The sequence below is a fragment of the Peromyscus maniculatus genome, chromosome 18 (genome assembly GCF_049852395.1).
Source record: "Peromyscus maniculatus bairdii isolate BWxNUB_F1_BW_parent chromosome 18, HU_Pman_BW_mat_3.1, whole genome shotgun sequence".
Taxonomy (NCBI): Eukaryota; Metazoa; Chordata; class Mammalia; order Rodentia; family Cricetidae; genus Peromyscus; species Peromyscus maniculatus.
This window is the reverse complement of record NC_134869.1, coordinates 14,819,814-14,846,131: the sequence shown is the minus strand read 5'-3', so window position 1 is coordinate 14,846,131 and position 26,318 is coordinate 14,819,814. Positions and strand designations below refer to the sequence as shown.

At 42.0% G+C, this 26,318-nt stretch overlaps 1 protein-coding gene across 8 annotated transcripts in view; it reads left to right on the top strand.

Moving 5' to 3' along the window:
- Nr1h4 (nuclear receptor subfamily 1 group H member 4) overlaps nucleotides 1–26,318 on the top strand; it is an 85,207-nt gene that overhangs the window by 7,975 nt on the left and 50,914 nt on the right. For 4 of the 8 annotated variants that reach the window (XM_006979829.4, XM_015998458.3, XM_076554598.1 and 1 more), the window contains exons 2-3: nucleotides 9,209–9,332; nucleotides 10,512–10,653. In XM_006979829.4, coding sequence (XP_006979891.1) covers nucleotides 10,587–10,653 — 67 coding nt within the window. In that variant the 5' untranslated portion in view covers nucleotides 9,209–9,332; nucleotides 10,512–10,586. Of the gene's footprint in view, nucleotides 1–9,208; nucleotides 9,333–10,511; nucleotides 10,654–19,526; nucleotides 19,684–26,318 lie in introns of those variants that run through there. The other 4 variants (XM_006979827.4, XM_015998456.3, XM_006979826.4 and 1 more) reach the window with 1 other exon arrangement.

Here is a 26,318-nt window from a genome sequence, read left to right as displayed (position 1 = left end):
CTTGTATATTATTTGTCTTCTGCTGGAATGTGAGCAAGCTCTTTGCTTTAGACACCACTGTATTTCTAATACGTATATAAAAGCTGGGAACATAAGAGAGTGTCAGTGAATTGGGTGAATGAATGCCCAACTTTTACTCCTGTTGGGATCTGAGTTTTTTTTCTGTTATGATAATAATAATAATAATGACAGATTCTATGCTTTCATATGGCTGGTTGTCTGACACAGAGTCAATAAATGTATATTGACTGAATAAATGAGTGAATGAGTTAGAAACTGACATTGAGATGCTGTTTTTTAAAAGAATATAGTACTTTTAAGAAAATGCTCACTTTAGCCTAGATAAAATAATGGTCAATTTGTCATATCGTTGGGAGAGGTTGTAGATAATCATATAACAAGCTGTCTCTCTCTCCTCTAATTTAATGTCTTAATTTTGCACCTTTTTAAGTGTTTTTGCCTGAATTGAATTGCATGACTACTGTTAACTATGCCAAGTTAAGTTAGCAAAGTCTTTGCTTCCACACATGTGGACTCCATGTTGGCCGAGATACCTTCTTCTTGATATGACAATCTTAGCATTCCAAGGGGAAAAATAGAAATCCAATGCCCACTTGAGGTCTAACCTCAGAAGGAGTACATTTCTATTCATAAAATCAAGTCACAGTGACAGCCCATTCAAGGGTTGTAAAATAGACCACTTATTTATGGGATGATTGTCAAGGTTAGCTCTGGCTCAAGAGGTCATTGCATTCACTAATACAATTTGCTTGAATACCGTGTGTGTCAGAGAAAGAGTGAGTGAGAGAGACAGACAGACAGACAGACAGAGAGACAAAGACAGAGACAGAGACAGTGGGACAGATAGAGACACAGAGTCACAGAGAAAGACAGAGACAGAAACAGAGAAAGATTGAATGAATTAGCCTTTTAGAGCTCATTCATGCCTAAAAGATATGTCAATATACTATGGAGTTTATTTGCCCATGGGTAAATACCTAGACAGTTAGAAATGTTTTTTTTTTTTCTAGATGTCATTCTCTTTCTCCTTAACAACATACCTTTGCACTGATTCTTAGTCTCCCTCTGACCATGGAGTCACGATGATGCATTAAGCTTTGAAGAGGGAATCCCACAGATGCTTCATGTAGTCTATGTTCCACAGCAGCTGTATTCACAGGACAGGGTTACCAGTGCCTTCGTGTGTGACTGTACACAGTGAGTCCACACATATGATCACCTTTTACATGCATCTCCCGAGATCTGAAGTTGCTCTCCACCAGCCAGAGCTGTTTAATTGGGACAGCATCTTTTCAAGGTCTCCATTTACAAATGGCATATGCTAAATTGGAGTCTCTGTTTATATCACAAACTTCCTATGACGCGTAGTATCTAAACAAGTGAATTTTGATAACCAGAAAGTGGGGGTCTATGCCATGAGCAACTATGTGTCATATCACAATAAAAACAAACAGCGCATACCACTTTCGAAGTCATTCTGCAGGCCTTAAATTAAATCTTTGATTATAGTATTGTAGGAATAGACATCAAATCTATGTTCTGTTCTGCTTGCACCAAGACCCAAGGCTTACTCTTTGTCTTATCAGGCTTCTTCCCCTCCTTCGTCCTCCTTTGATTGTTTCAGGTTCCTGCCTCTCGGTGTCTATAGATGCCCCTCTGGCGTGTACACCAACCATCTTAGTTTACCAACAATTTCCTAATTTTTTCCTCCCTTGTCCACAGCTTTACTTCTGCATCTAACATTTCCATTAAAGCACTCTTCTTTTTAAAAATATATACTCATTTTTATTTTATGTATATGAGTGTCTTCCCTATGTGGTGGTTGGAATAAGCAGTGTCTCCCATAATCTCAGGGAGCTGAGCATGTGGTGGTGATGTTTGGGAAGGTTTAGGAGGCGTGGCCTTGCTGGAAGAAGGTTATCACCGGGGGTGGGCTTGGAGATTTCAAAGCCACGTGCCATTCCTCACTTGTTCTCTCTGTTTTGGTTGAGATACGAGCTCTCAGCTTCCTGTTCCTGTCACTGTGCCGACCGCTTGTTACCATGCCGCTATTCCACCCACCATCATGGTGCCTTTATCTCTCTGGAACCATAAACCCAAACAAACTCTTTCTTCCATAAGCTGCTTTTCGTTGTGGTATTTTCTCACAGCAACAGAAAACTAGCCACTATAACCTGTATGGATATGTGTGCACCATGTCCAGGTACCTGTCAGGGGAGGGGTGTTCAGGTCCCCCAGATGTGGGGCTACAGATGGTTGTGAACCACCCCATGTGTAGAGGGAACTAATTCAAGTCATCTGCTAGAACAGCAAACACTGAGTCATCTCTAGCCCCTAGAGTACTATTTTTTTAAAGGATGTATTTGTATTGTTTTTATTTGTGTGTATGTGTGTATTTGTGCACCTGAGTTCAAATGCCCACAGGGGCCCTAAGAAGGCGTTGGATCCCATGGAGCTGAACTAATGGATGGTCATGAGCCACCTGAAGTGGGTACTTACAGCTGTACCCAGGTCCTCTGCAGGAGCCAGCAAGTGCTCTTAACCACTGAGCCATCTCTCCAGCCCCCAGAGCATTCTTCTTAAAGCCATATTCCTTGAATCACTCAAAATATCCAGCATACCCTCACCGATCCCAGTTATGTCTGTCAAAACATTTTGCAGGAAGGCATTACTTTCTCTCAAAGCTTTTAGGAGGGTAAGAGTGAAGCTCCAATGAGCTTCCATATCTTTACAGTTGAGCAAGCTTTCTATACTGTATCATTAGGATTCAGCCAGTCATTTCCACTCATGTATATGTGGATGTATAATTGTGTATAGTGTATATGTAAGTTCACTCAATCTTTTCATATGAAATATTTCTAACATGCAAACAGCAGAGTAATATAACTAACTCCCTTGTATTGTTGCCCAGTGTAAGGTCAGCATTGAAGATGTTATAGAAATACTCGATGCACTCAACTCACTCACATGCTGAGTGACAGAGTCCTTGCTTTCATGTACATACATAAACAGAGCATACATAAACTTCTTCTGTGAAGGGCAGAGAGCAAGTGACTATTTCAGGCTCTGCAGAGCACGTGGAATGTTTTGCACCTATTCCACTCTGCCACTGTATTTTTACAGCAGCAGAAGACCAAAGGGCGGAGCAGGCCCCTGGCTCTGACGTCACAGCTTTCTGAGCCCTGCAGTGGAGTGATAATATGATGTGTTTTGCAAATCTTTAAACATATATAAATTACATCAGATCATATTTATTGCTCTTCATATAGCTGATTCTTCTGTTCCATATGATGGTTTTCACATATCCATATGAATACATGAAGCCCTGGTTCACTTTGTAATAGTTTTGTTCAGTTTATAGTAATTTAAATTACCACACAGTGTCTGCATAATGTTCATTTATTGCACCCATTCTCTTGGTGATGAACGATCCTGCTGCTCCTGACTTTGGGAGTATGGTGAACATTTTTTGTTCATGTCACCCTATACACCGGTGTTGAAGTCTAGGGGAGGCTGCCTCTTTAATCTTCGCAGGTTTGAAAAAATTCAGGTTTGAAAACTTCGTGCAGCAGTGGCGTGAGCAGATCAGGGTTGAGTGATCCGTTCCAGGCCACACTTGAAAGAACTCAGAGCAGGCACCGTATCCCTGATCTCCTCATGTTTTGTCCTTTGAGGTTTCCCCACAAGACCACAGCTGTCACTTCTGCATGTGCAAGGGGTGGTTTGAAGGAGAAAGGTCATCTGCGGGCTCATGAATTTGAACACTTGGCCCTCCTTGTGTTGTTTGGGGGAGGGAATGGAACTTTGAGGGGGCACAGGCTTGCTGGAGGCAGTCATCACGGAGTGAGGTTTGAGGGTTTTTATACTTATCACATGTCCTTCCTTCTTGCTCTGTCTGCTTCCTGTGTGTGTGTGGAAATGTAACTGGTGAGTTTCTGTTCCTCCTGTCACTCTATGCTTTCCCTGCCTTTTGGACTCCAAGCCTCTGGAACTGTAAGCCAAATGGACTTTCTTCTTAAGTTGCTTCTGGTTGTGTTATTTTACCACAGCAAAAGAAAAAGTAACTGATACAAATCACACCCTTGCCAGTGCCGAAGGATGCCGAGGCACACGAGCTGATCCCTGTCTTCTAATGGTTTGTCATCTAGCGAAATAATGAAGATAAAGTCAATGAAGGCAAGTTATTAACGATACACAAGAAAAAGGGAGAAGACTGACATGGGAAGCATCCGTTGGCAAGCTGGGAGGTAGACAAAAAAAAATCTGCAAAACTGAACTGTAAGAAGACATTTGAGTAAATGGAGATGTTCCAACGCCCTACAAAAGTACAACCAAAATATCACAAAACCCGTAAATAATCTCCTCTAAATAAATTTGGTACCATCTCAAATGCCCAGAGAAACCTTTTTAAAAGGTGATATGTCATATAAGTCACACTCACTAGACAGCTGAGCCATGTGTTCAGCTGTAGATGCGTCTGTATCAACCTTCTCAGCCCCAGAAAACACTAGAAGGGTGGGCAGAAAGGATGTAAAAGTCAGGAGAGGCAGGGAGAGCTGTGAAATGCCATCTTCTGGACACGACGTAGCTGATGCATGCGTCACGCACAGCCTGTACAATACCTGCACCAGGTCAAGCCCATCAGAAGTCCAGCATGGACTGAGGAGGAGTCCCCGAGGCCTCTCCTCTAGCAGAAGAGCCATTGGAAGTTGATGGTTGCTGAGAGAGAAAGGGTAAGTTTTCTCTGGGGATGTGACTGCTGGAGGCCACCCACGACCTATTGGAGAGCCCCACATCCATTTGCACATGTTCAGCACAAACTGGACTCATGGGCTGTCAATAATAACAATAAAAAGGAGACTTGAAGTTGAGAGGTTGATGGACCCTGGGGGTGTTGGTGAGAGGAGGTGGAGTCAATAAGATAAAAATGCATTGTTTATATGTACAGGGTTTTCAAAAATAATATATATAATTTAGAAGGTATTATGATTTAATTTATGATAGGGAACAATTTGATGGAATATTTTAGGAAATTTTTGGAAAGAATGATATTGGTTAAAAAATGTAACCAAGCAATCAACAGAGAACTACAGTCAGGGTCAAAGGGACAAATTATAAGGCAGCGATACAGGCAAGATGTTCTCAACAAGCAATTCAGAGAAAGTCTATCCTGTAACATAAACTAAACATTATGAGCAGCAAAAATCAGTTTTAAAATTAATATGCTTAACCACACTGAATAGAAAACTTTGGGGGTAAAGATAATATAAAAGCCATATATTAAATATACCAAAATGTGAATATAGTCAACAACAACAACAAAATCTCTTCTAAGTCAACAGAAAGATGAACACCTCAGCAGAAAACTGGCAAAGACAAATGGAAACTGGAAACCATCACATATTGCCAATGAAGGCATTAAAAAAAAAACTGTAAGAAACCTTATTACCAATCAGAGAGATGTATTTTAATTAAATAAGAAAAGGTTTGTCGCCTAGAGAATCATGAAGTATTGCTTGTTAAGAGTGGGTGATGGTACTGAAATTGTGAGGGGAAAGGATACTGATGGCTGATCCCTATCGTCAACCAAGAGCAGGTACAATCACCATGGAAACAGACTCGGAGTGTGTCGAGGAGGGCATTTACAGAAAGGGTTCCAGGAAAAACAGTTTGTGTATTAAGTAAGCTCAATGAGTTAATTGAGAATGACTACATTAACACAGCGGGGGTGCTGATCCATCCATTCTGCACTCAGCCCATCCCGGGGCAAGGGTGGGGAGTGGGGAACTGAGGAAGGAGGTTGTGAGTGGGTGTGCAGAAATTAAGGTGGTCTTCCCTGCCTGTGCTAATTCATTTCTGTATAAAGAAACATGTGCGGTGGAAGTGGTGGCTTCCTGCTGTCTGGGCTTTTAATACTGACTTCAGAACCTTCGCAGGCTCTCGGTCTGTAGTTGCTTAATTTATTATTTGGGTAAAATCGTTAGCTCTGTTTCTTGGGGCTGTGCCATGTCACCTGCCTGTGGCTGATGCCTGGTGTGTCTGCATTCACTCTTGTACGACAGACGGCTTTCTCTGCTTGATCCCTTTGACACCGAGAAGGAGCCTCCTATTTGTAGAAATAGACTACAAGGCAGGGCATGGTGTTGACCGGGTGAACACTAGCAACAACTAACATTAAACTCAACACAGAACAATTTTAAGTGTTTAAAATCTTAAAGTCTCTAGAAATTAAATCAATTCATATATATATATGTACATATGCAGAAAATCATATTTTAGTGGCCCCTTCTACATAAGGCAGTTTATTTTTCCATCCCTCAACTACGTTGTGATGCAGCAGGATACCCTTGCTAGGCTATTAGCCCTAGTCTCTAGCCACCACTGGCATGAGCCAAATAAATCATTTTTTATATTGTAAGTTATTCAGACACAGGCATTTTGCTATAGCTACCCAAAACAAACTATAAACAACATTTCCAAAATTAAAGAGTTCCCTTTCTAAAAGCCCCTTTTGGGGGTTAGTTGAGCCCAGTGAAATTGGTTTGAGTGGACCCTGCTAACTATTTGGGGCTAGGCAGCTCTCTAGCTAGCTGGTCAGGGATGCCAACACTGTGGCCTCCCAGTGAGCAATAATCAACCAAGGGATGCAGACTTGGAGGAACTGAGCTTTTGCTTGGATGACCCAATGACAAATTGTATCCTGATAACAGGAGAATGCAATCTCTGTGCCAATTCCCAAGGGAACACACCAGATATAACAGAACTTGGCAAAACTATGCAAGAAAAATAATAAACACAGATAGTTGAAGTGAGCCAACATTTCTTTGGCCTATTATGTGCCTGCCACTTGAATTTAAGATACCATGTTTATACGAACATACAGTGGAATGTCTAGGAATGGAAATGAAGAAGAGCACATCTATAAAGCACTAGAGAGATGCAATAGGCCGTGAAGTATGCATTTTAGCCTTGTGAACACACACAAGGTTAAAAACAGTAGATGGCGTGAACAGCGGCATGTCTGTGGTACTAGCTACACAAAGCAGGAGGATCCTTGAGGCTCAGGAGTTCAGGACCAGATTGGGAAACATAATGAGAATTTTACTCCAACCAGATTAAACCAAACTGTGAAAGTGAGAAAGGGGAGTACAGGGAGAAACCCAAAGTCAGAGCCAGCATCAAGTACATTTGGGGTACATGACTTCTATGTGTGTTTTATACACGTGTGTTGGATGTGTATTTATATAACTGATCGCTAACAGAGTTAAGATTGAATTTCTCTAGCTCTAAACTGGCTTGCAAGCATGAATGAGATTTCTGTATTGGTTTCAGCATTTCCTGGCTTATTCCCTGGGGCCTCCAGCTCCCTATCAAAGCCTGTCTTCTCAATCATAGTCCCCAGGAATTTGGGAAGGACCTGTGTCTCTTTGTATGCATCATCAAGTCTGCTCTGGCTTCACCTTCCACTACATTTTTTTTTTCGGTCCCTCAGAAAGAACATCACGCACCCAGAAGTCTTGATTGCACTGCTGAGCATTTCTGCATGGGCTACGATGCTGTTCCTGTTTCACAACTCCCTCAGAAAGCTCCTGGGCGCTCCTGGGTTCTAAGGTCTACTGTGATATGGGGCAGTTATTTGAGGATGACAGTTGTATTAGTTCCTTTTCTTTTGCTGTCATAAAACAAATAATGGAAAAAGCAGTTTATTCTGGCTTACACTTCCAGAAGGAGAGTCCTCCATGACTGGGGAGGCATGGCATCTGGGGGCCAGAGCAAGAGAGATCACATCACCAACCATGGGAAGGAAGCCAGCCGAGAGAGTAAACTAGCGTGGGCAAAGCTGTAAACTCTGAAAGCCCACCCACAGTGACGTACTTCCTTCGACAAATTCCCACCTCTTAATGGTTCCCAAATCACTCCACTGGACAGCCATCATTGAAGCACATAAGCGTGTGGGTGGGTACTTCTCATTCAGAACACCTGAAGGTTGGCGGAGAGATTGCCTTTCTCTCCTTGTTGGATTCTGTTGAAGGGTCTGACCTGACTTCCAATGCTTCTAAAGAAACTTCCTTTCTTGCCCTGTGCTCAGAAAAACCTTCCAAGCTGAATGCAGCTAAATTGACCATGTTGTATTTCTCCGATGACTTAGGTTTTGCTTTGGAGTGAAGGTTATGTCTCTTGGTGTCCTCTAACTTAGATTGGGGTATCATCCAAACGTCTCCCATCTTCTTCAACCATGGGTTTGGTAGTCGAGTTTTTCTAGAGCTCAGGTAGGCTACACCCTTGGTTTAGCACATGCATCAGGATTGTCTGGATCCTCACAGTGGGTGCAGTTGGTGTCTCTTCGGGTGAGCCATAGAATTGCTCATCTTTAAAAACTGCCCTTAAAACCATATCCTCTGCCAGGTACAGGGGTTCATACCTATCATCTCAGTAGTCTTGAGGTTAGGAGTCCAAGGTTAACCTGTGTTCCATTGTGAGTTCAAGGCCAGCCTGTGTTCCATAGTGAGTTCAAGGCCAGCCTGTGTTCCATAGTGAGTTCAAGGCCAGCCAACTTGGCATAAATAGTGAAACCCTTGAAAAAAACCAGCCAGCCAGCCAACCGATCAATGAAACAAATAAAAAAAAAAACACATGTCCTTCTTCGCCTATGTCCCTGTCTCTTGACACCTAATGGATTAGAGCATGTTACTTTGGGCCTTTATAAACCATGTTCATTACAATGTGTTGTGTGCAGCTGAGTTGGGTGCACTTTGCAGGTGTCTGTTTCCCATTAAGCTTGACATTATGGATCATGGATGCTTTTCTGCTTTTGTCACTTTCTCCCAGAAGATCCAGCCCAGGGCTTACCGTGGAGTAAAGCACTCGGTAAATGTTTGGCCTAAAGCAGGAACAAACGAATGAGTGAAGCAAAGAGGTTCCGGAGGCCACCTTGCCAGACAGATCTGAAAGTCCTTTCTGTCTGAGCTGGGAGAGACACGGAGACCGAAGAGTGGGGACATCTAAGGAAACAAATATTTGTCTAACAAAACTCTAATATTCTCTTCCAGGGTAGAAAATATAAATATTTAGAAAAAATATTTCTCAGGGCAGACAGGATAAAAAGGTTAGAAAATCATTCTCAACCTGAGGGGAAAGCTCTGAGGACTCACCTTTTCACTGTCCAACCACTCCTTTCGCTCCCTAGGGAGGTAAGAAACGGAAGGAAGGAAGGATAGAAGGAAGGAAGACCTACCAAAACAGCTCAATGTGGACACTGCTTCTCTTGGATACTCCAGAAATTCCTTCAGAATGAAACTTCAGACATTTGGGTGAGATTGACTATTATTTCTCTTTTTTTAAAATTAAAAAAAACCACTTTGTGTGTGTGAGTGTTTTGCTTTCATGCATGTCTGTGCACACTTGCATGTATGTCTGTGCACACTTGCATGTATGTCTGTACACATTTGCATGTATATCTGTGCACATTTGCACGTATTCTGTGCACACTTGCATGCATGTCTGTGCACACTTGCATGTATGTCTGTGCACATTTGCATGTATGTCTGTGCACACCTGCATGCCTGGAGGTTGCAGAGGGCAGAGGAGGGTGTCAAGTTCCTGGAACTGGAGCCATAGCCAATTGTAATCCACCATGTGGATGCCGGAAACAGAGCCCAGGTCCTCTGCAAGGACAGTAAGATGAGCCATCTCTCCAGGCTTCATTATTTCTCTTTTTAATACTACCTCCTTTTCATTTTTGTTTAACCCTAGTCTAGTGTAGAGCTAAGGTAGACATTAGAGTGAAAAATGCAAGTCTCTAAACATTCCCTAGCAGAAAGAAATCAAGTCTCTCCTAGTGGAACAATCTATAAATTTTGACCTATTGATATAATGAATAAATAGCCAAGGAAATTACAATAGGGAATGCCATGAAGCTACTACTGTGTGCTTACACATCCCCATTCAACTTTTAAATAAAGTTAAGAAAATAAATCAAAGATGATCCCTTTCTTAATTAAAGTCATTATATTTTTTCTGTTTTTCTTTCTATATATAAAAGAAATAGCCAAGAGGTGGTGGCGCATGCCTTTAATCACAGCATTTGGAAGGCAGAGGTAGGCAGATCTCTGAGTTCCAGGCCAGCCTGGACTACAGAGCGAGATCCAGGATAGCCAGGGCTATACAGAGAAACCTGTCTCGAAAACCCAAATAAATAAAGACATAACCTAAATGTTATCATGTCCTGTCTAAATCTCCCAACTCCTGAAATTTAAATGAAAAAACATGTGGCATTTAAAATTTCAAAATCTTCTGAAAGCATATAATTTAAACATTTTAAGTGAGGTATAACCATAGTATTGAGACAAATGCATAAGAAGGCTATAGAGAAATCGCTACAGAGGAATCACTTCGACATCTAAAGGTCTGCTTACTTTCTACCTGTTTCTCTGGAGCAACTCCTGACCCCTTATTGCAACCGTGAACTTCTCTATGTATCTGCCTTTCAGGGTTCTGATTTGAAGACCCTGAAGATCCATCACGGAAGGACATTCTCAGACTGAAAACTTTGAGTGGTGTCCAAGATGAATCTGATTGAGCACTCCCATTTACAAGCCATGGATGAATTTTCTCTTTCTGAAAATGTGTTTGGTAAGTTGTCAAACTCATTTAAACAGGAGTCAAAACTATTTCAGAAGAAAGCCTCTGTAGTGAGTTCAAGAAAATGGTCTTGCTTCTTTTGAGTACTCAATAAGCGTGAACTCTCCCGCCAGGTTGGACTTTGGCTTCATTGAACTCAATGGTCGCTTTTGTTTATGGATGAGGAATGTCAGTCTCCAGGGCTTTGCCAAGGCCATGCAACTAGATAATTAACTGAGTGCGGAGTAGAAGCTACTTCCTGATCCAGAGCGAATTCTAGTGTTATTATAGCAGGCATTAAAGAATGAAATCATAGTGCTTATGGCTTAATATGATACCTATTAAAGGCTGAAGTTACCTGGTGCTCTGTACTGGGGGATCTATGGCACAGTGTCATGATTAGTCATTTAAACTAGGTTGAGAACAAATTGTACTAAGTGGTTTTAAGTAGATCTGTAACTAGATGACACCATAAAATAATATATTGCTCCACTTTATGCATTTATGAAAAACATCTAAGTATAAAGAGTTCAGTTAAGAACATCAGCGAAGAGTCAAGTGAGGACGTGTTTTGGGTGGGGTGGGGAGCTTTTCCTTTCACTTTTTTAATGAATTATTTCTGTATACTAACCTTGCCTGATGTCTAGATTGCTCCCAGTTCCCATCCAACGTTATGTAGACCTTGGTAGAGTATGATAATTAAAAAGGGAAACACTTGCTCTCCCACCAAGTTCAACATGTTAAGTCGTGATCCCTTATTTGGAGTCAGATATCCCTAGGAGATCCTAGCTATTGATGCTCTATTCCCTACTGGCCACTATCTTTTTCTGTGTGGTGGTGATAATTCGTGCATTTCCAACCAGGCCGTCAGTATTTGCATTACCTACTTTCATATCTGCTTATCCATATACAGTATAAGAACATTTAATGGTATCAGTTATGCTCCATCAAGCCTTGAATACTGGATTGATAGCAATCTAGGAATAAGTAATAGAAAGGAAGCGTGAAAGAGGCAGAAGAGGGGAAAAGAGATGTTGATTTCAGAGAGAGCATATGCAGCAGTAATTTTTTGTTTAATGCCGGTTTTCACACATTGTCACGGTGTCGTATTTCTCCCAATCGGCCACCATCCTGTGGGTCAGTGTGAGCAATGAAAGGCCGGGCCTCCATTTCTGATGACTTGGTCACTTGTTCTAGCCCACTCTTCTACATTTCCTTAGAAAAATCAACACATGGCTATCTGGATAATTTTTGCTTCACCAATCAGAACTCACAGAATAATTAGGATTTTTACTATTTATCATAGATGAGGGAAAATTCCATTTACGATTATTGTTTTCAAAAAATAAAACAAAACAAAAACCTACCATTTCCAGTTCTAAAGTTTTACAGTGGTCTATTGAAATTTCCCAGTCTTAACATGATTAAAACAAATCATGTCGAGTTCAAGTTTGCACATGGGGAGGACAATGGGAAAAATGTAGATTTTTTGCTTACATGCTAGTGCCGCCTTATACCCCAGGTTGACCTTAAAGAGGAAAGGCTAGACGGTCCTGTCAGACTAGCTACACCAGCAAATGATAACGACGCATGTGCTGCTACCCCTGCTTTTCGTGCTGTGGCTCCCTTAGCTCTCATCATAAGATTATATTCTCACTGGGCAGCGGTGCACACTTTTAGTTCCCAGCACTCAGGAGGCAGAGGCAAGCAGATCCCTGTGAGTTCGAGGTCAGCCTGGTCTACAGAGAGCTAGTTCCAGGACAGCCAAGGCTACACAGAGAAACCCTGCCTTGAAAATAAAAACAAAAATGAAAGAAGATTCTATTCTCATTTCCTGGTTTCTGTGCACGAGCTGCAATGTACAGCTGCTGGTTTTGGCTGGAGTCAGAGCTCTAGCCGGCCCCGCTGCTGGTAAAGCTACCTGGAACAATGCAAGACTTCTCTTATTTTTCCTCCCTAAGTTCTAGAGCAAGGCCTAAGCATTCCTTCCAAATCTGTTTCTTCTGGGGCCCAGTCACACCCTAATCTACATACTTGGGCTAGAGGTGGAGAATGGAGACAATGGAGTTCTTCATTCTGCTTCTCAGTTTTCTTGTTCAGCCAAGTTTGGGCTGCGGCATGTCAGCGCGAAGACTGTGAGCCATGGATGAGTAGCCCCCGGACCCTAATCCCTCACACTGGCATCTTCAGCTGTCACAGAGACCCAGAAACCTATAGCTTCAACTGAGCAGGGAGGCAAACTCTTTCCAGTGGTCTGTGTACTTAAAACCATCAGCTGTGTCGTTATAAGGGCAAGCGAATTGCATGACAAGCATATGGGATAGCTATCATTTTTGAACACTGATAATGACTGGGACATTGAAATAAAGCAATCAAACAGGGAAGATCTTAGTGGAGAATAGACTCACAATAAGTATGCCCATAAGTAAATTTAAAAAATAAAACCACAAAAGTATTAGGAAATAATATGGTAACTATTCGGAAAATGGGGTGATGTCATAGGGACTGAAAGGATGGACTGCCTTAATGGTAAGGCCAGTGAAGGCTTCTGCAGAATTGACAATTGACTCAATGCTGGAAGCCAAGAATCAAGAATATTCTAGAAGGAAGGAATAGCAAAGATTTGAAGTCTGGAATGGACTTAAAAAGGTGTTGCAACTCTGGAGAAGTGGCTAGTTATTTTATATTTAAGTTATTGTAGAGGGCACTAATGACCTTCCTAAAGATAGCTTCCAGCTTCTTCCACTCTCCAAAGACTACTTAAGATGAAGGGGAAATTCTAATACCATGCAAATAGTCACTTCAAAAGCTAGCGTCTGAAAGAGGGACCGTGCAGGCACTTTAGGAGTGAGGGGAGAGGACAATGGGGGGTGGAGAGGAGAGAACACAGTGTGAGGTAAACCATGAACAGGATGAGCTGAGACCATTGAGGGATTTCAAAGTGGGGATCAAGGACAGGGGCATTTAACAGCTGGTGTCTTTAGCTGAAGGTTCTGAGGCACCAACTCCCTTACCCTTCCAGACTATTCTTAGACTCAAACCAAAATGCCCTCTGTGGTATCAGAAAACACAGTGCAGAGTTGAGGTGGGCCAAAGAGCAATGGTGCTAGCATCAGTGGAGAAGAAAAAGCTGGGGCAAACGTGATATAGAATTTCGAGAACCACCTCCGTAGGGTCCTTTAGCTCATTCTGGCACCCTATCAGACCCACATGGAAATCTAGCCCATCAGTAAACAGATCCCCAGGGATGGAAAGACAGGGAAACCTCATCCAGATAAATCTCTTTTCTCCTGGGATAGTCTACAAGCCGGAAACTTGGTCAAAGATTAATTTGATGGCTTAAAATGGGCATCTCTGATGAAAGAAGGCAAAGTTTTATGTAATTAGTGCACAATAAAAAGCAATAATGGCAAAGTCCAGGGCTTTCTGCAGTTCAGCACAGTGAACAGGGTAGGAGGTAGCATATTAATTAAAATCTGTGTTTTATTGTAGTAAATTTTAGAAACTAAGACTCCCCCCCCCCCCGCCAGAACTTGAAAAACCAAGTAAATAGACAAAGAGCTATAATAACAGGGCTGTATAAGCAAAGGCAAGAACAGCCTGGTTCCTGGTTCATAGAGCAGCATGTTCTGAACCACTTAGCTCTGTGATGTTGGGCAAGGTACACTGAATGGAAGTGGAGAAGGGGCAGTACAATTGAGAGAATCGAAGCCAGAGGCCCGTGGTGCTCTCCGGACTTCAGTTTTCGGTGTGAACCGGTGAGAAGAAAGCGCCTGGCTCACTGCGAGGACCGAATGGGCTGTGTGTGAGAGTGCTTCTTAACCCCGAAGGCATCACGACATATTAGGGTTAATCTGGAGCTTGACTGCCATGCACCACATTTAAAATGGCTCAAATGTTGAACACTACGCCCCTCATTCAAGGAAGGAAGCACTATTTATCTCAGCGTCGTTAATGATGAAGAATTTTCAAGGAGCCAAAAGGAATCTACGATATGTAAACAAATTTTGGGGTGTCTTAAGGTAGGAGAGACATGTCCTGCCTCACCTTAGCGTTACAGCGTTGCTATAGTAACAGCTTTGAGATCCCATGTTTTACATATTCTTTTTTATTATTTTACCTAATAGTTTCCCCCAATCTCCACCCCACAGAGCAGCCCAGTGAGGAGCAGGAGGGAGACCCCACACAGTCCTGTTCCCATATTCCACAGCCTTTGCTTATTCCCTCTGGATTTATATGCCACTAAACTATTTATGTCCATCTTCTCTGGGTATGATTTATGTTTAATTAGCGGACACTCACTTTGGAATCTGGTTCTTGCCGAAGTTGTGTACCTCAATTAAAAAGACTCTCCCAGATGTTGCAGGCCCACCCAGATGTTCCAAAATATAATTAAAAGTCTTGAGATGAGGATTTGCAGAGTATTTCTGACATTTGATTTCAAGTGTTTTTTCCATCTCACTGAGCTCAGCTCAAGCGAATGCAGTTCCAACTTGTTGGGTGACCTAAACCCAAAAGTCTACAGAAGATGGAAAATTGTGCCAGGCTCAGACAGAATAAGCCTTATTTAGCATAATTGGGGCTTTTGTTCTTCTCTCTTTCCGTCCCCGCCCCCCAATGCTATGGATCTAAGCCAGGGCCTTACACACACTGTAGAAAACCTCTCACCACTGAGCTATCCCTAGCGGCGGTAACTCCCTCATCCTTAAATCTTCCACAGCTCTAAACGGTCTCTGAAGTTTTCGAATAATTCACTGTGGCTTTAATTTTTCCTGTCTCGGGAAATCTCATAGCCTGTATTCTCTTTGTGGGATATAGAAATGGAGCAAGGGAAGGTACCGAATGAGCCTTTCCCTCTTACAACACCGATTGCTGCTGCTTTCAGCTAGGGCGTGCACAGTTGGGTAAAGGCACGGAGTGGGATGGAGAGTTACAGATAAGTGGGCCAGCTGCTCCGTGACTCTTCTAAATTCTAGAGTTTAGCCCTCAACCCTGTAGGACAAGGAGCAGATCCTTAGGGGTGCCAAGCTGAGAAAGAGTAATGATAAAGTCAGACTACAAACCATCTCCCCAATACTTTCCGTATGTCAGAGACCGTATTGACTAAGTACATTTTAGGTTTAAATCTTTTTTTGTTGTTGTTGTTCAAGACATGGTCTCAGATAGCTCAGGCTGGCCTATGTAGCGAAGGATGGCCTTGAATTCCAAATCCTTATGTCTCCATTTCCCAAACACTGAGATTTTTTTTTTTTTTTTTTTTTTTTTTTTTTGGTTTTTCGAGACAGGGTTTCTCTGTGTAGCTTTGCGCCTTTCCTGGAGCTCACTCGGTAGCCCAGGCTGGCCTCAAACTCACAGAGATCCGCCTGACAATGCCTCCCAAGTGCTGGGATTAAAGGCGTGCGCCACCAACGCCCGGCAAACACTGAGATTTTTATATTCAGCTATTTTATGTGTTTTTAAAGCAGACTCCCTGGTTCACTTCCATCTCTGCCCCCTACTGGCCTCTGGTTGAGACACATTCCTTCATTCTGTGCAAATTACTGGCCTCATTAGGTCCTCCCCCCAAAGCCAGAAGCGTTGTAAGTGCCTGTACTCTATTTGCTTCTAACATTAGAGTTACAGCAATCCTCACAGCCCCCCTCTAGGGCACCTGCCGTTCCTATTACCCTTTTATGGAGAGAAAGCAGGCATTTAAAGATGTCAAACAATCTGCTTCGCATTCCTTCAAATAGCTCGTAGACCACCAAACTATAATTAGGACGAGGAACCGCACCTGGATGCTTAAGGCGCCCGGCTAAGAGAACACTTATATTTCCCTCCTTAAAGAAGAAAGTCCTTTCCATGAGGCTGTATCACAGTACGCTGCCACAGCTCCTCTGCAGGAGAGTGCTTAGACAGCGTTGCCAGGATTTGCTCCAGGATGTCCCGTTTCTACATCATCACACCAGGTGCCCGGTGTGCCTTGGCTGGCCCACCATTCACACGGATCTATACACTCTAGCTGTGCTGTTCTCCAGAACATCGACATGTCCTGAGTCCACTTTACCCAGTGTAGCAAGCACTGTCCACACTCGGAACACTGAAGTGTGAGGAGTGAGACTCAAGAGCTGGCTCACCTTTACTTAAGCCCAGGTGGGCACGGGCAGCCCGTGGCTAATGTCCCGGATGGCACACCTTTGCAGGAAAGAGAAAAATGGGTAACAGGAGGCAGTCTGTCTTCGTAGGGAGAATGGAGGGACCCAATCCATCTTTTGTTAAGAGCATCATTCTGTGTGAGGCTTACTGGGAACAAGAGGGTTTCCTGGAGCCACTAATTGCTCATTTCTATTTTTCTTAACGTTTGTATTAGCATATGTTGATTATAAGTAATCACGGGTTGCATTGCAGAATCTTCATGTATATCTGTATATAAAATGAATTTTTATCATTTGTATCACCCGTCATTGTCTCCATCCCCTCCCCCAGCATTCCTGAGGATACCCCAGTCAGGTCTCTCTTTTACTCTCTTATCTTTATTTATTGAGTCGTTTACAGAGTCCTGGGTAAAGGCTTATTTCTAGGAGTGTGACTCCTGAAGAAAATCTCCCAGCAATCACCGAGGTGCCTAGAAAGATTCAGGGAGGTATATGTCCTTGAGAGCATCCCCTGCTCGGCTACCATTATCTGCCTGTAGGTCCTGGGTGGGCACAAGGGCCCTCCTCGCCCATTATCGATGAGGCTCATCCAGTCTCGGGCAGGTCTTGTGCTGGAGATCTCAGCTGCTGTGAGATCAAGAGTCTAACGGTGGGTCGTGTTCCCGTGATAGTGTGCTACCACGATCAGCTCCTTACGTTCTTTCTACCCCGTCTCCTGAGGTTTCCCGGGACCTACAGGGAATGATGCAGTAGGCCTTAGTTTTTCAACCATCGGATTCTGATTCAGGAGTCAGGGGTTAGAATCTCCGCTTCAATTCCCTGTAAACTATACACAAACTATTTAACCTCGCCCGAGTTGCTTTTCATCCTCTGTAAGATAAGGTTGGAGACAGCGGGCCTCATAAATAAAGCCCTGCAACATATAGTAGAAGTGAAGACTGGGTGAGAGGATACGTAAATACACTTTGTACACTTGTAAAGGCTGTAGGGGAGCGGGCAGTTGTGACATGCATTACCTTTGCCTCTTGAATTGGCTTTCATGCTGATTATCTTAAGTTTTCTTCACAGCAGGCCCGCGAAGGAAGTAAGCAGGGATATCATCTATATCTTACCGTCTGTTAACGCAGACAAATGGGGTCTACAGCAGCTCCGAGACTTACTGAGAGTGACTAGCATGTCTGGAATCAACCCTGAGCCTACTGAGTCCCCTGCTAAAGATTTCTTGCAAACAGAAGCAAACACAAAAACAAAACAAAAAATAACAAAACGAACAACAAAACCCCAAACAACAACAAAATTAAAGAAAAAGAGCAAAGTCTTAAGGTTGATATTCAGAGATTTTGATATTCAGAGATTATATGTAGGGTTTTGTTTTTTTAAGGAACTATGTCTATTCAGTAAGAAGCCAAGCTACCAATCTTAGCAATAACTACAGTACCAGCGCAAGAACAAAGGCCACCCATGTGCTTCTACCATTTCTGGTATCATTTTATTCAAATTGGATCATTTTTGATATTTATTCAAAATGTGCTTATAACATTTTGATGTTATTTTATTCAAATTTGATCTTTTTAAAAATATTTATTCAAACCGGACATGACTATGAGTTGTGTTATGAACACCCTCTCTTTGAAAATTAGGAAATTGGGGCTGGAAAGATGGCTCAGCATTTAAGAATGCTTGCTGCTCTTGCAGGGGACCCAAGTTCGGTTCCTAGCACCCACAGGACAGAACACAGCCTTCTGTCACTCCAGTTCCAGGGGATGCCATGCAATCTTCTGGCCTCTGCAGGCTCTAGGTACACGTGTTACTCATACGTACATGCTGGCAAAATGCCCATATACATAACATAAAAATAAATGCAATCCTTTTTCTTTAAGGAGGAAATAAGGGCAGAAAATGGCTCAGGAATGTGTTCATGGTCCACAGAGCTTGTAAATGTCAAGAAAGACTGTATTTATTTCATGGGGGAGGGGAGTTTACTGTGCCTGAATACCACAAACTGCATGGCCTAAACAATAGAATGTATTAGCTTTGAATTCTGGAGGTCAGAAGTCTAAAATCAGGGTCAGCAGGGCTGACTCCTCCTGAGACTGCCAGGAAGAACCTGTCCTAGGTCTTCTGTTTGGCTTATCAATAGCATCTTTTGTCTTCCCACTTCATTCTCCACATAGGTGTTTGTCTGTGGCCTGGTTTCTCTGTCTCTGTCTCTGTCTCTCTGTCTCTGTTTCTCTCTGTCTGTCTTCCCCCCCTATCTCTCTAATAAGGATATGAGCCATAGTATATTAATCCCCATTTTGATTATCTCTCTCTATAAAGGTAACCCATATGGACCTTATCTCGAAATGAGGTCATACTGTAAGGATTTCAACATATGAATTAGACTGGGACATGTGAGTGGGACATAATTCTCCACAGATTGCCAGATACAAACCCATTTGGCCAGGTAGACTTCTAGGGCTAACTGTGAAGTATTGTTCACTAAGGCTTCTGATGTTACAAATGCATCCTGGGAACAAATGTCAAGATCCATAGTATGGCATTTGACCTCCGGCTAGTATTAGAGGCACTGAACAGAAATTTACCCTCTAAACGTTCTTAAGCTGGGAAAAGGCTCCCAGAAATGTTTATCTAAGACACCGGTTTCCAGCTTACTAGGCAATTTGGCATTGAGGACTTTTCTCATAAACATTTACAAATATTCTGCTCAGTGATGAAGTTAATCAGTAAACCATACAACCTCTGGCCCCTGTTACTTCTTACCTAGTCTCCTTTCCAGTTGCTGTGACTAGGCTGAGCATGGTGATGCAGTTTCAAGGCTTAGAAAATCCAATTCAGATTAGTCTTCCCCACAGCCACAGGCTGTCAGGATTTCTCCCGGACGTGATGAGCCTGAAACCGGGGAAAGGTAGGATCCTACTCGTAACTGTCCTTACTCCAGACTCTTCTAGCGCACTGAGGAAATCGGGGGGTCTTCTGTTAGAGGTTAGAGGTCTTCTGATAGAGGTCTGCCAAAGGGAGCCTCAGACAACCTGGGGAGACTGGGGATGGGAGGTTGCGGGCGGTTGATTCTTGTAGTTCTAAGCATGTGGGTATCATATTGGGATAGTAGTTCAAACTGGTGCTATCCTTTCTAGTCAGTCAAATGTTAACATTAATGCCAGGGGACACTTGAAGAAAAAGGGTGCTACTTAATGCTGTGTTTTTATGATGCTGAGCCCCAGTCTCGTTGAATTCTGACACCTGTTCACTGGCCGGGAACCACCGTTAAAAACTAGAGTAGAATAAAGAAAACATCAATGTGCCTACTAAGAAGTAAAGATAAGCTTATTTTGTGGAATTTTGATTCAGTCGCACATGCGTAAGTGTGGGCAAGGGTTGTGGTGAAAAAAATGCATTGCAGACTGTGTGTGGTAAAAAGCAATAACCAGAAAAGAAGAAATATCAATTTCAGCGACTAGTTTTGGAGCAGATTTCTTCTAGCATTTTCTGGCAAATGAGACAAATGAAAATGAGATTTAGGTTTAAGATATTTATTTTCTCTGAATTAAAACGTGCTTTTTAATGAAAGACAGTATAATATAAATATTACCTTAATATTTTTCTCAAACAATAAACTCACTTTTCAAAACTTCCACCAAAAAATAAATGCTAATCATTTCTACAATGATGTACATACTTTTGGTCATAGACTCGATGGCATCCAATTTTACTTAAGAGTGGTATTTCAGAGTGGCTGACGCTATATGTAGAAATAGAAATAACTTACACAGCTTAGGAAGGAAAATTTCCACCCCTTCTGTTTAACAAACATTTATTTAACATTTCTAATGTGCCAGGTATTGAGTCAGGTGCCAGAAATGATAGAAATGGGAATATAATCTAGTATTTCCCTCAGCGAGCTCCCAGGCCAACCCCAACAGGAATAAAACAGAATGTACTGAATGTTTGCTTTATGTGGAGAATGCGATTTACATTCCTGGTCTCAGTTCTGCCTTATTGCATTGACATAAGAGCACATTGCTCTGGCTTTATGGAGGCAGAAGCAGAAGCTAAAATAACCCCAGTGTCTTCCCCAAGTTCATAGATGGAGCAGTTTGCAGATGGAATGAGTTCAGATCTGCCATCTTATCAAAGAGATCCAAACATCAAAGAGATAGAGTTTCTCACAACACCTCAAGTTTAGCGTGGAAGATAAGGCTGTGAATAAATACGAATGGTCATGCTTGCTCCTGATAAGTGTTATATTAGAAGTGTGTACAGAGGTTAGGAGACATTAACTATGCCTGGGGAACTGGGCCAGGCCTCGCAGAGGAGGTCATCAGCTGACACCACCAGGAGAAATACCTGAATCCCAAGGCCTGGCTCCAGAAACAGCCAACAACTTCACAAATGAAGCCATGTTATTGGGCCACAGCTTAGGAAATAAGAAACACGTTAAGGCAAGTTTCCACTCCATTCAATGCCACAAATATGCCTTGAACATTTGCTGTGCTTGGCATCGTGTCTGAGGTTAATAAAAATAACTGGCAAAATGGGATCTTTTGCAGCAGACACTGACACTAACTGAAATTGTGGGAAAGAATCACCATTAACATGGGAACCTATTCTCTGTTCACAAACTCCCTAGAGATGTACTGCTGAGTATGACTAGCCACATTGACTATTTAATTAAATTTTTTCATTACTAAGAATGATTTAAATTTAAAACTCTCTTATTATTATTAACTGCATCTCAACTGTTTGATAGATATTCCCACGTGGTTAATAGCTGTCATGTTGTTAGTACTGATCTCTCCTTTCATCTCAGAAAGTTCCTCTGGAGGAGAGTCTATGGAAAGCCAAGGGCCTCTGTCTAGAAACTGGCTTTCTGGGAGTTCTCAGACTCCCCTGGAGTTTATCCATATGTTCCTATTTAAGAACTAGTTCCTAAACTCTCATGGAGTTTCTTATCCAAAAGATCTAATAGCGTGTAATAGATAGAGTGTGAGGAGTTAAGATCTCATAGTCAATTATATAGTAGACGTTGCTCTGGTCCAACCAATAAGAAAATGTCAGGGTGCTGAATCTTCAATTTCACACCGTCTGTGTATTTACCGCTCTGCTCTGTGGCTGGCCATGCATCAAACCGTGAAATGTTAGGTGTGGGTATGCTTTGAGAATAGAAGCATTCATTTGTATTATTGTAAACTATTCTCATACTTGGCCATGTTTTACTCTTTTAGTATCTTGAAAAAGCTTTATACTTGTGTGTATGTGTGTGTGCATGAGTGTGTGCTCATGTGCCCAGGTGTGTGCATGAAGGCTCGTGGAGGTCAGGGGTCAGCCTCAGGTTGGTCTTTAGATACTGCTTTTTGTTTTGTCTGGTTGTTCAGGGTTTTCTTGTGACAGGGTCTCTCACCGGCATGGTGCTTGTCAAGTAGGGTGCCTGGCCAGTGAGCTCCGGGCACCTTTTTGATTCTGAATCTTAAGCTGGGATTACTAGCAATTCAGAATCAAGAAGATCCGTGGTGCTTACCCGGCTTTTTGACGTGGTTCTGAGGAATGTAGATCCTCATGAGTGTGTGTGGCTGGCATTTGACTGCCCGGATCGACTCCAACCACATTTGATGTTTTAATGTAGATGTTGTGGGAATAAATATGATGCTGATACCATTAACTGACCTGAGCTGGGACTCTGTTGTTTCTTGATTATGGGACTATTTGCTTTACTGAAATAAGGCTCCGAGGCCTTGGGCTGTCATGTGAAGAGCAAAAGTTCACCATTTTCCTGGGATCTACAGAATCCAGATTCTGTTCATTGGTTCTTTGACCTTGAACTAGTTGCTCAACTTCACTAACCTGTGGTGAAGGGAAGCTGGGCTCAGGGTCAGGGGAGACTTGAGAGAACATGTTAGAAGCTGGAGTCTAGGCAAGAGTGAAACCTAGTAACTTTTCAGTTTTACTTCATTCTATTTATTTCTGAAATTTCAGTCATATTTGGTAAAGAAATGGACTGGGATTTTGCTTACATTTTATCTTTAATAATTTCATACTTTATTCTTCTATACTGTACTCCTAAGACGAAGTGGCTTTACCCAGATCTGTCTGTCAGAAGCACTGTTGTTTTCACCCTAGCTGATACAGACAAGTTGGGCCCGAAAGGAAGAAAACTGATGTTTGTACAGATACTGTATATTGTGTGCTTGCTCAGTCATTTCCTGGGTCAGTGTAGAATGTAGTCTCAATATTTAATATGTGAAGATTCTGCTTTGCCATTGTAGAAAGTTTTGAATTCTAATATTCATAAAGAAGTCTTATGCTTATGAGATTTTAGATAGAAAGGACTAGAGGATGATACATCCTTTCTTTATAGACAGGCAGAGAGAGGCCCAGGCAGGGTAGTAAGTAATGGTTTGGAGGCACCATTTAATTAAATTCGGAACCATGACTCGTCAGATCTAGCATCCGAGGGGACCACCCATGCAAATCGGTCCTTACGGTGAAATTTGTAGCCAAGTGAAGGTGAGTGTAATGAACTCTGGAAGAGAATAGCTATGCCGAGAAACGGCCAGGTATAGGGAGCATGTGCGAAAAGTCCTGAGACCGGAAACAGCAAGGTAGCCAAGAAATGGAAAAGCTGGAACACGGAAAAATGGCTGGAAGGGAAAGGATCGTGCACGCGGCGCCTTGCAGGCCTGTTTGAATTTTCTGTGCAAGCAGAAGTTGCAAGCTCAGATACAGAGGGCAGAGGAAGAGAAAGTCATTGCCTCCCACGCTTTTTAAAGTGTCTCCCAGTTAACATCATTCCAGGGAATCCAGGGATTCTGTGCATGGGCTCTGAGGTCAGACTCCAAAGTCTAAACCCCAACTGCTTAAGGGGGGTAGGAGTAAGAAGTAACTCCAGCAAAGGCATTCTGTCCAGAGATGAAAACAACACTGAATTGTTGGAAGTGTGAACGAGCAGCCCAGGAAACGCCTTTGTACACCAGAGAAATAATGGTACCTCATCCTACTGTTGCAAGGAATAACAGAATTGCAAATGCTTAGTATTAGGAAGAATTCATAAAAATGTCTGCTACCAGTAATAATGACAACAATATCAACCATTTGAGTACTTTGAAAACATTTCAAAGGCAAAGCGCACAGGTCCAGAATCCTCAGTCCAATTCCAAATTCCCAAATCACTTGAAATCATTGGGTTTTTTGTTTGTTTGTTTTTTTCAAGACAGAGTTTCTCTGTGTAGCTTGGCACCTTTCCTGGAACTCACTCTGTAGCCCAGGCTGGCCTCAAACTCACAGAGATCCACCAGCCTCTGCCTCCCAAGTGCTGGGATTAAAGGCGTGCGCCACCACTGCCTGGAAAATTGTTTTCTTTCTTTGTTTTTTTGTTTGTTTGTTTGTTTGTTTGTTTTTTAGACCATTTTTTTTTTAAGTTCAATAAGAATTCCTTTTGGTGGCCATTCCCGGGCTGAAGGATGTGAGACTCCGGCCATTCTTTATTCTACTTTGTGTCAATGGTCTTAGAATTTCACTGAGGAAATCATTGTTGTGTTTGCTTTTTACACATCACACCATGAATTCTACCCAATGTCATGAACACCACTGTATTCTCTTCTGAAGTCTAAAAGAGATGTTTTTCTCTTTCTTTGCAGTTCTGGGGATCAAGCCCAGACCCTTGCCCAATCAAAGGGTCCTAAATTTTATTTATGTGTTTATTCACTTTATTAATTATATACTTGTGCATGTATGTGTGTGTGTGCATGTATGTGGGGGGAGTGCACTCACCATGTGAGTAGGTGTAGGAGACTAGAGGTTGATTTCACGTGTCTTCAGATGAAGACAGTCATCTCTCTCTCCACCTTATTTTTTGATTCTCTCATGGAACTGGAGTTGTGCCATTCAGAGAGACTGGCTGCTCCTTGGGCTTCTGGGACCCTCCCACCCCCTCCCTGGAGCTGGCATTAGGGGTGTAAGTCAGCAGGGCTTGGTAGAGGGTGCTGGGGCTCTGTCCTCACGCCTGCACAGCAAACACTTTACCCACCGAGGCCTCTCCCCCAAAAAGTTTTAAATTCTAAGACACATATGATTGTGTTTTCAATCAGGAGCTGCTAATCTGTCTATTTCAGTCAGCCATCAGTGGAACGCTTTATCTAGAAGTTTCCCTCTCCAGCTGGAGGTGTGAACACTGAATATATATATATATATATATATATATATATATATATATATATATATATATAGTGTATTTGCTTCAAGTCCCACTGCTTAGAAGGAACAGAGCTGGATTTGGGCTCTAGGGCTCCCTGACAGTGCGGGACAGAATCAGATGCACATCCACACTGTCTTGTCTTTTACGTTTTTTTTTTTTTTTTTTTTTTTTTTTGCATTTTGCATACTTTTAAGCATTTTTGTTTTCTAAAGACCACAGCTTGTGTTTCCAACTATAGAAGCATTTTTGAAGCCTGCTAGTTTTTCTTGCCTAGAGGTTTTATATCTAAGCATCTTATTGAATAACAATGCTTTTAGGAAGAATTATTATCGCTATTTTAATGTCATCTCTACATTACATCGGGGCACTTCCTCCATGTCAAGTTTAACAACATGTTAGGCGTGTATTGTCTCATTTCACCCTCACAACTAAGTTGCTATTGCATCATCATTCCCCGTTATCTGAAGAGAAAACTGTGGCTGCTAAGAAAATTCCCATCCGCACAGAGATTAAGTAACAGAACATGGATTTGAATCCAGGTAGACTAATGTTGCTGGGTAGTGCATTCTTCTCTTAAAAGCTCCCTTCTATATTATAATAATTAAAATAGCATGCCTATAACAACAACAACAACAAAAACCTCAAACAGTAAAAACATTGTGTGGTTTCTTACCCCAGAAAATAATGTAATACCACCATTTCATTTGTTAAAGATCATGAAGAAAGTTGCCTCACCTTCAACACACACACACACACACACACACACACACACGCACACGCACACGCACACGCACACGCACACGCACACGCACACGTACACACACACACACACACACACATTACTTTTTATATTTATAAATATACACATTTTCTACAGTTCACCTTTTGAAAATAATAGCTGCATATAGTGGAAACCCTCCCATATCATCACTATCTTTATTATTGTACATTTGAATAATATTTGTGTATAAATACTGCAGTTTTCCCACCGTATCCTACTGAAGTATATTTCCAACTTCTTCTTACAAGGTGCTGAAAATGAATGTCTTCATTTGCATAAAAATTCTTTTCATGTGGAATTAAATATATCCTTAAGATAAATTTTCTTGGCACTGAAAAAAAAACAATGCAAGATATTAGAGTCTTAAATGCTGGAAGATTCTAACAAATTACCCTCTAAAAGTATTTGTTTTCCCAAGACTGTCTGTCATTCAACCTAAAATCTTCATAATTTGAGGATGAAAATGAGTATTTTATAGATTTAATTTGAGTTTACTTGTTATTTATTTTTAAAAGGGAAACATTTTTTTTGTGGATTTATGCAACAGTTTCTCAAAACTATTTATGTCTGA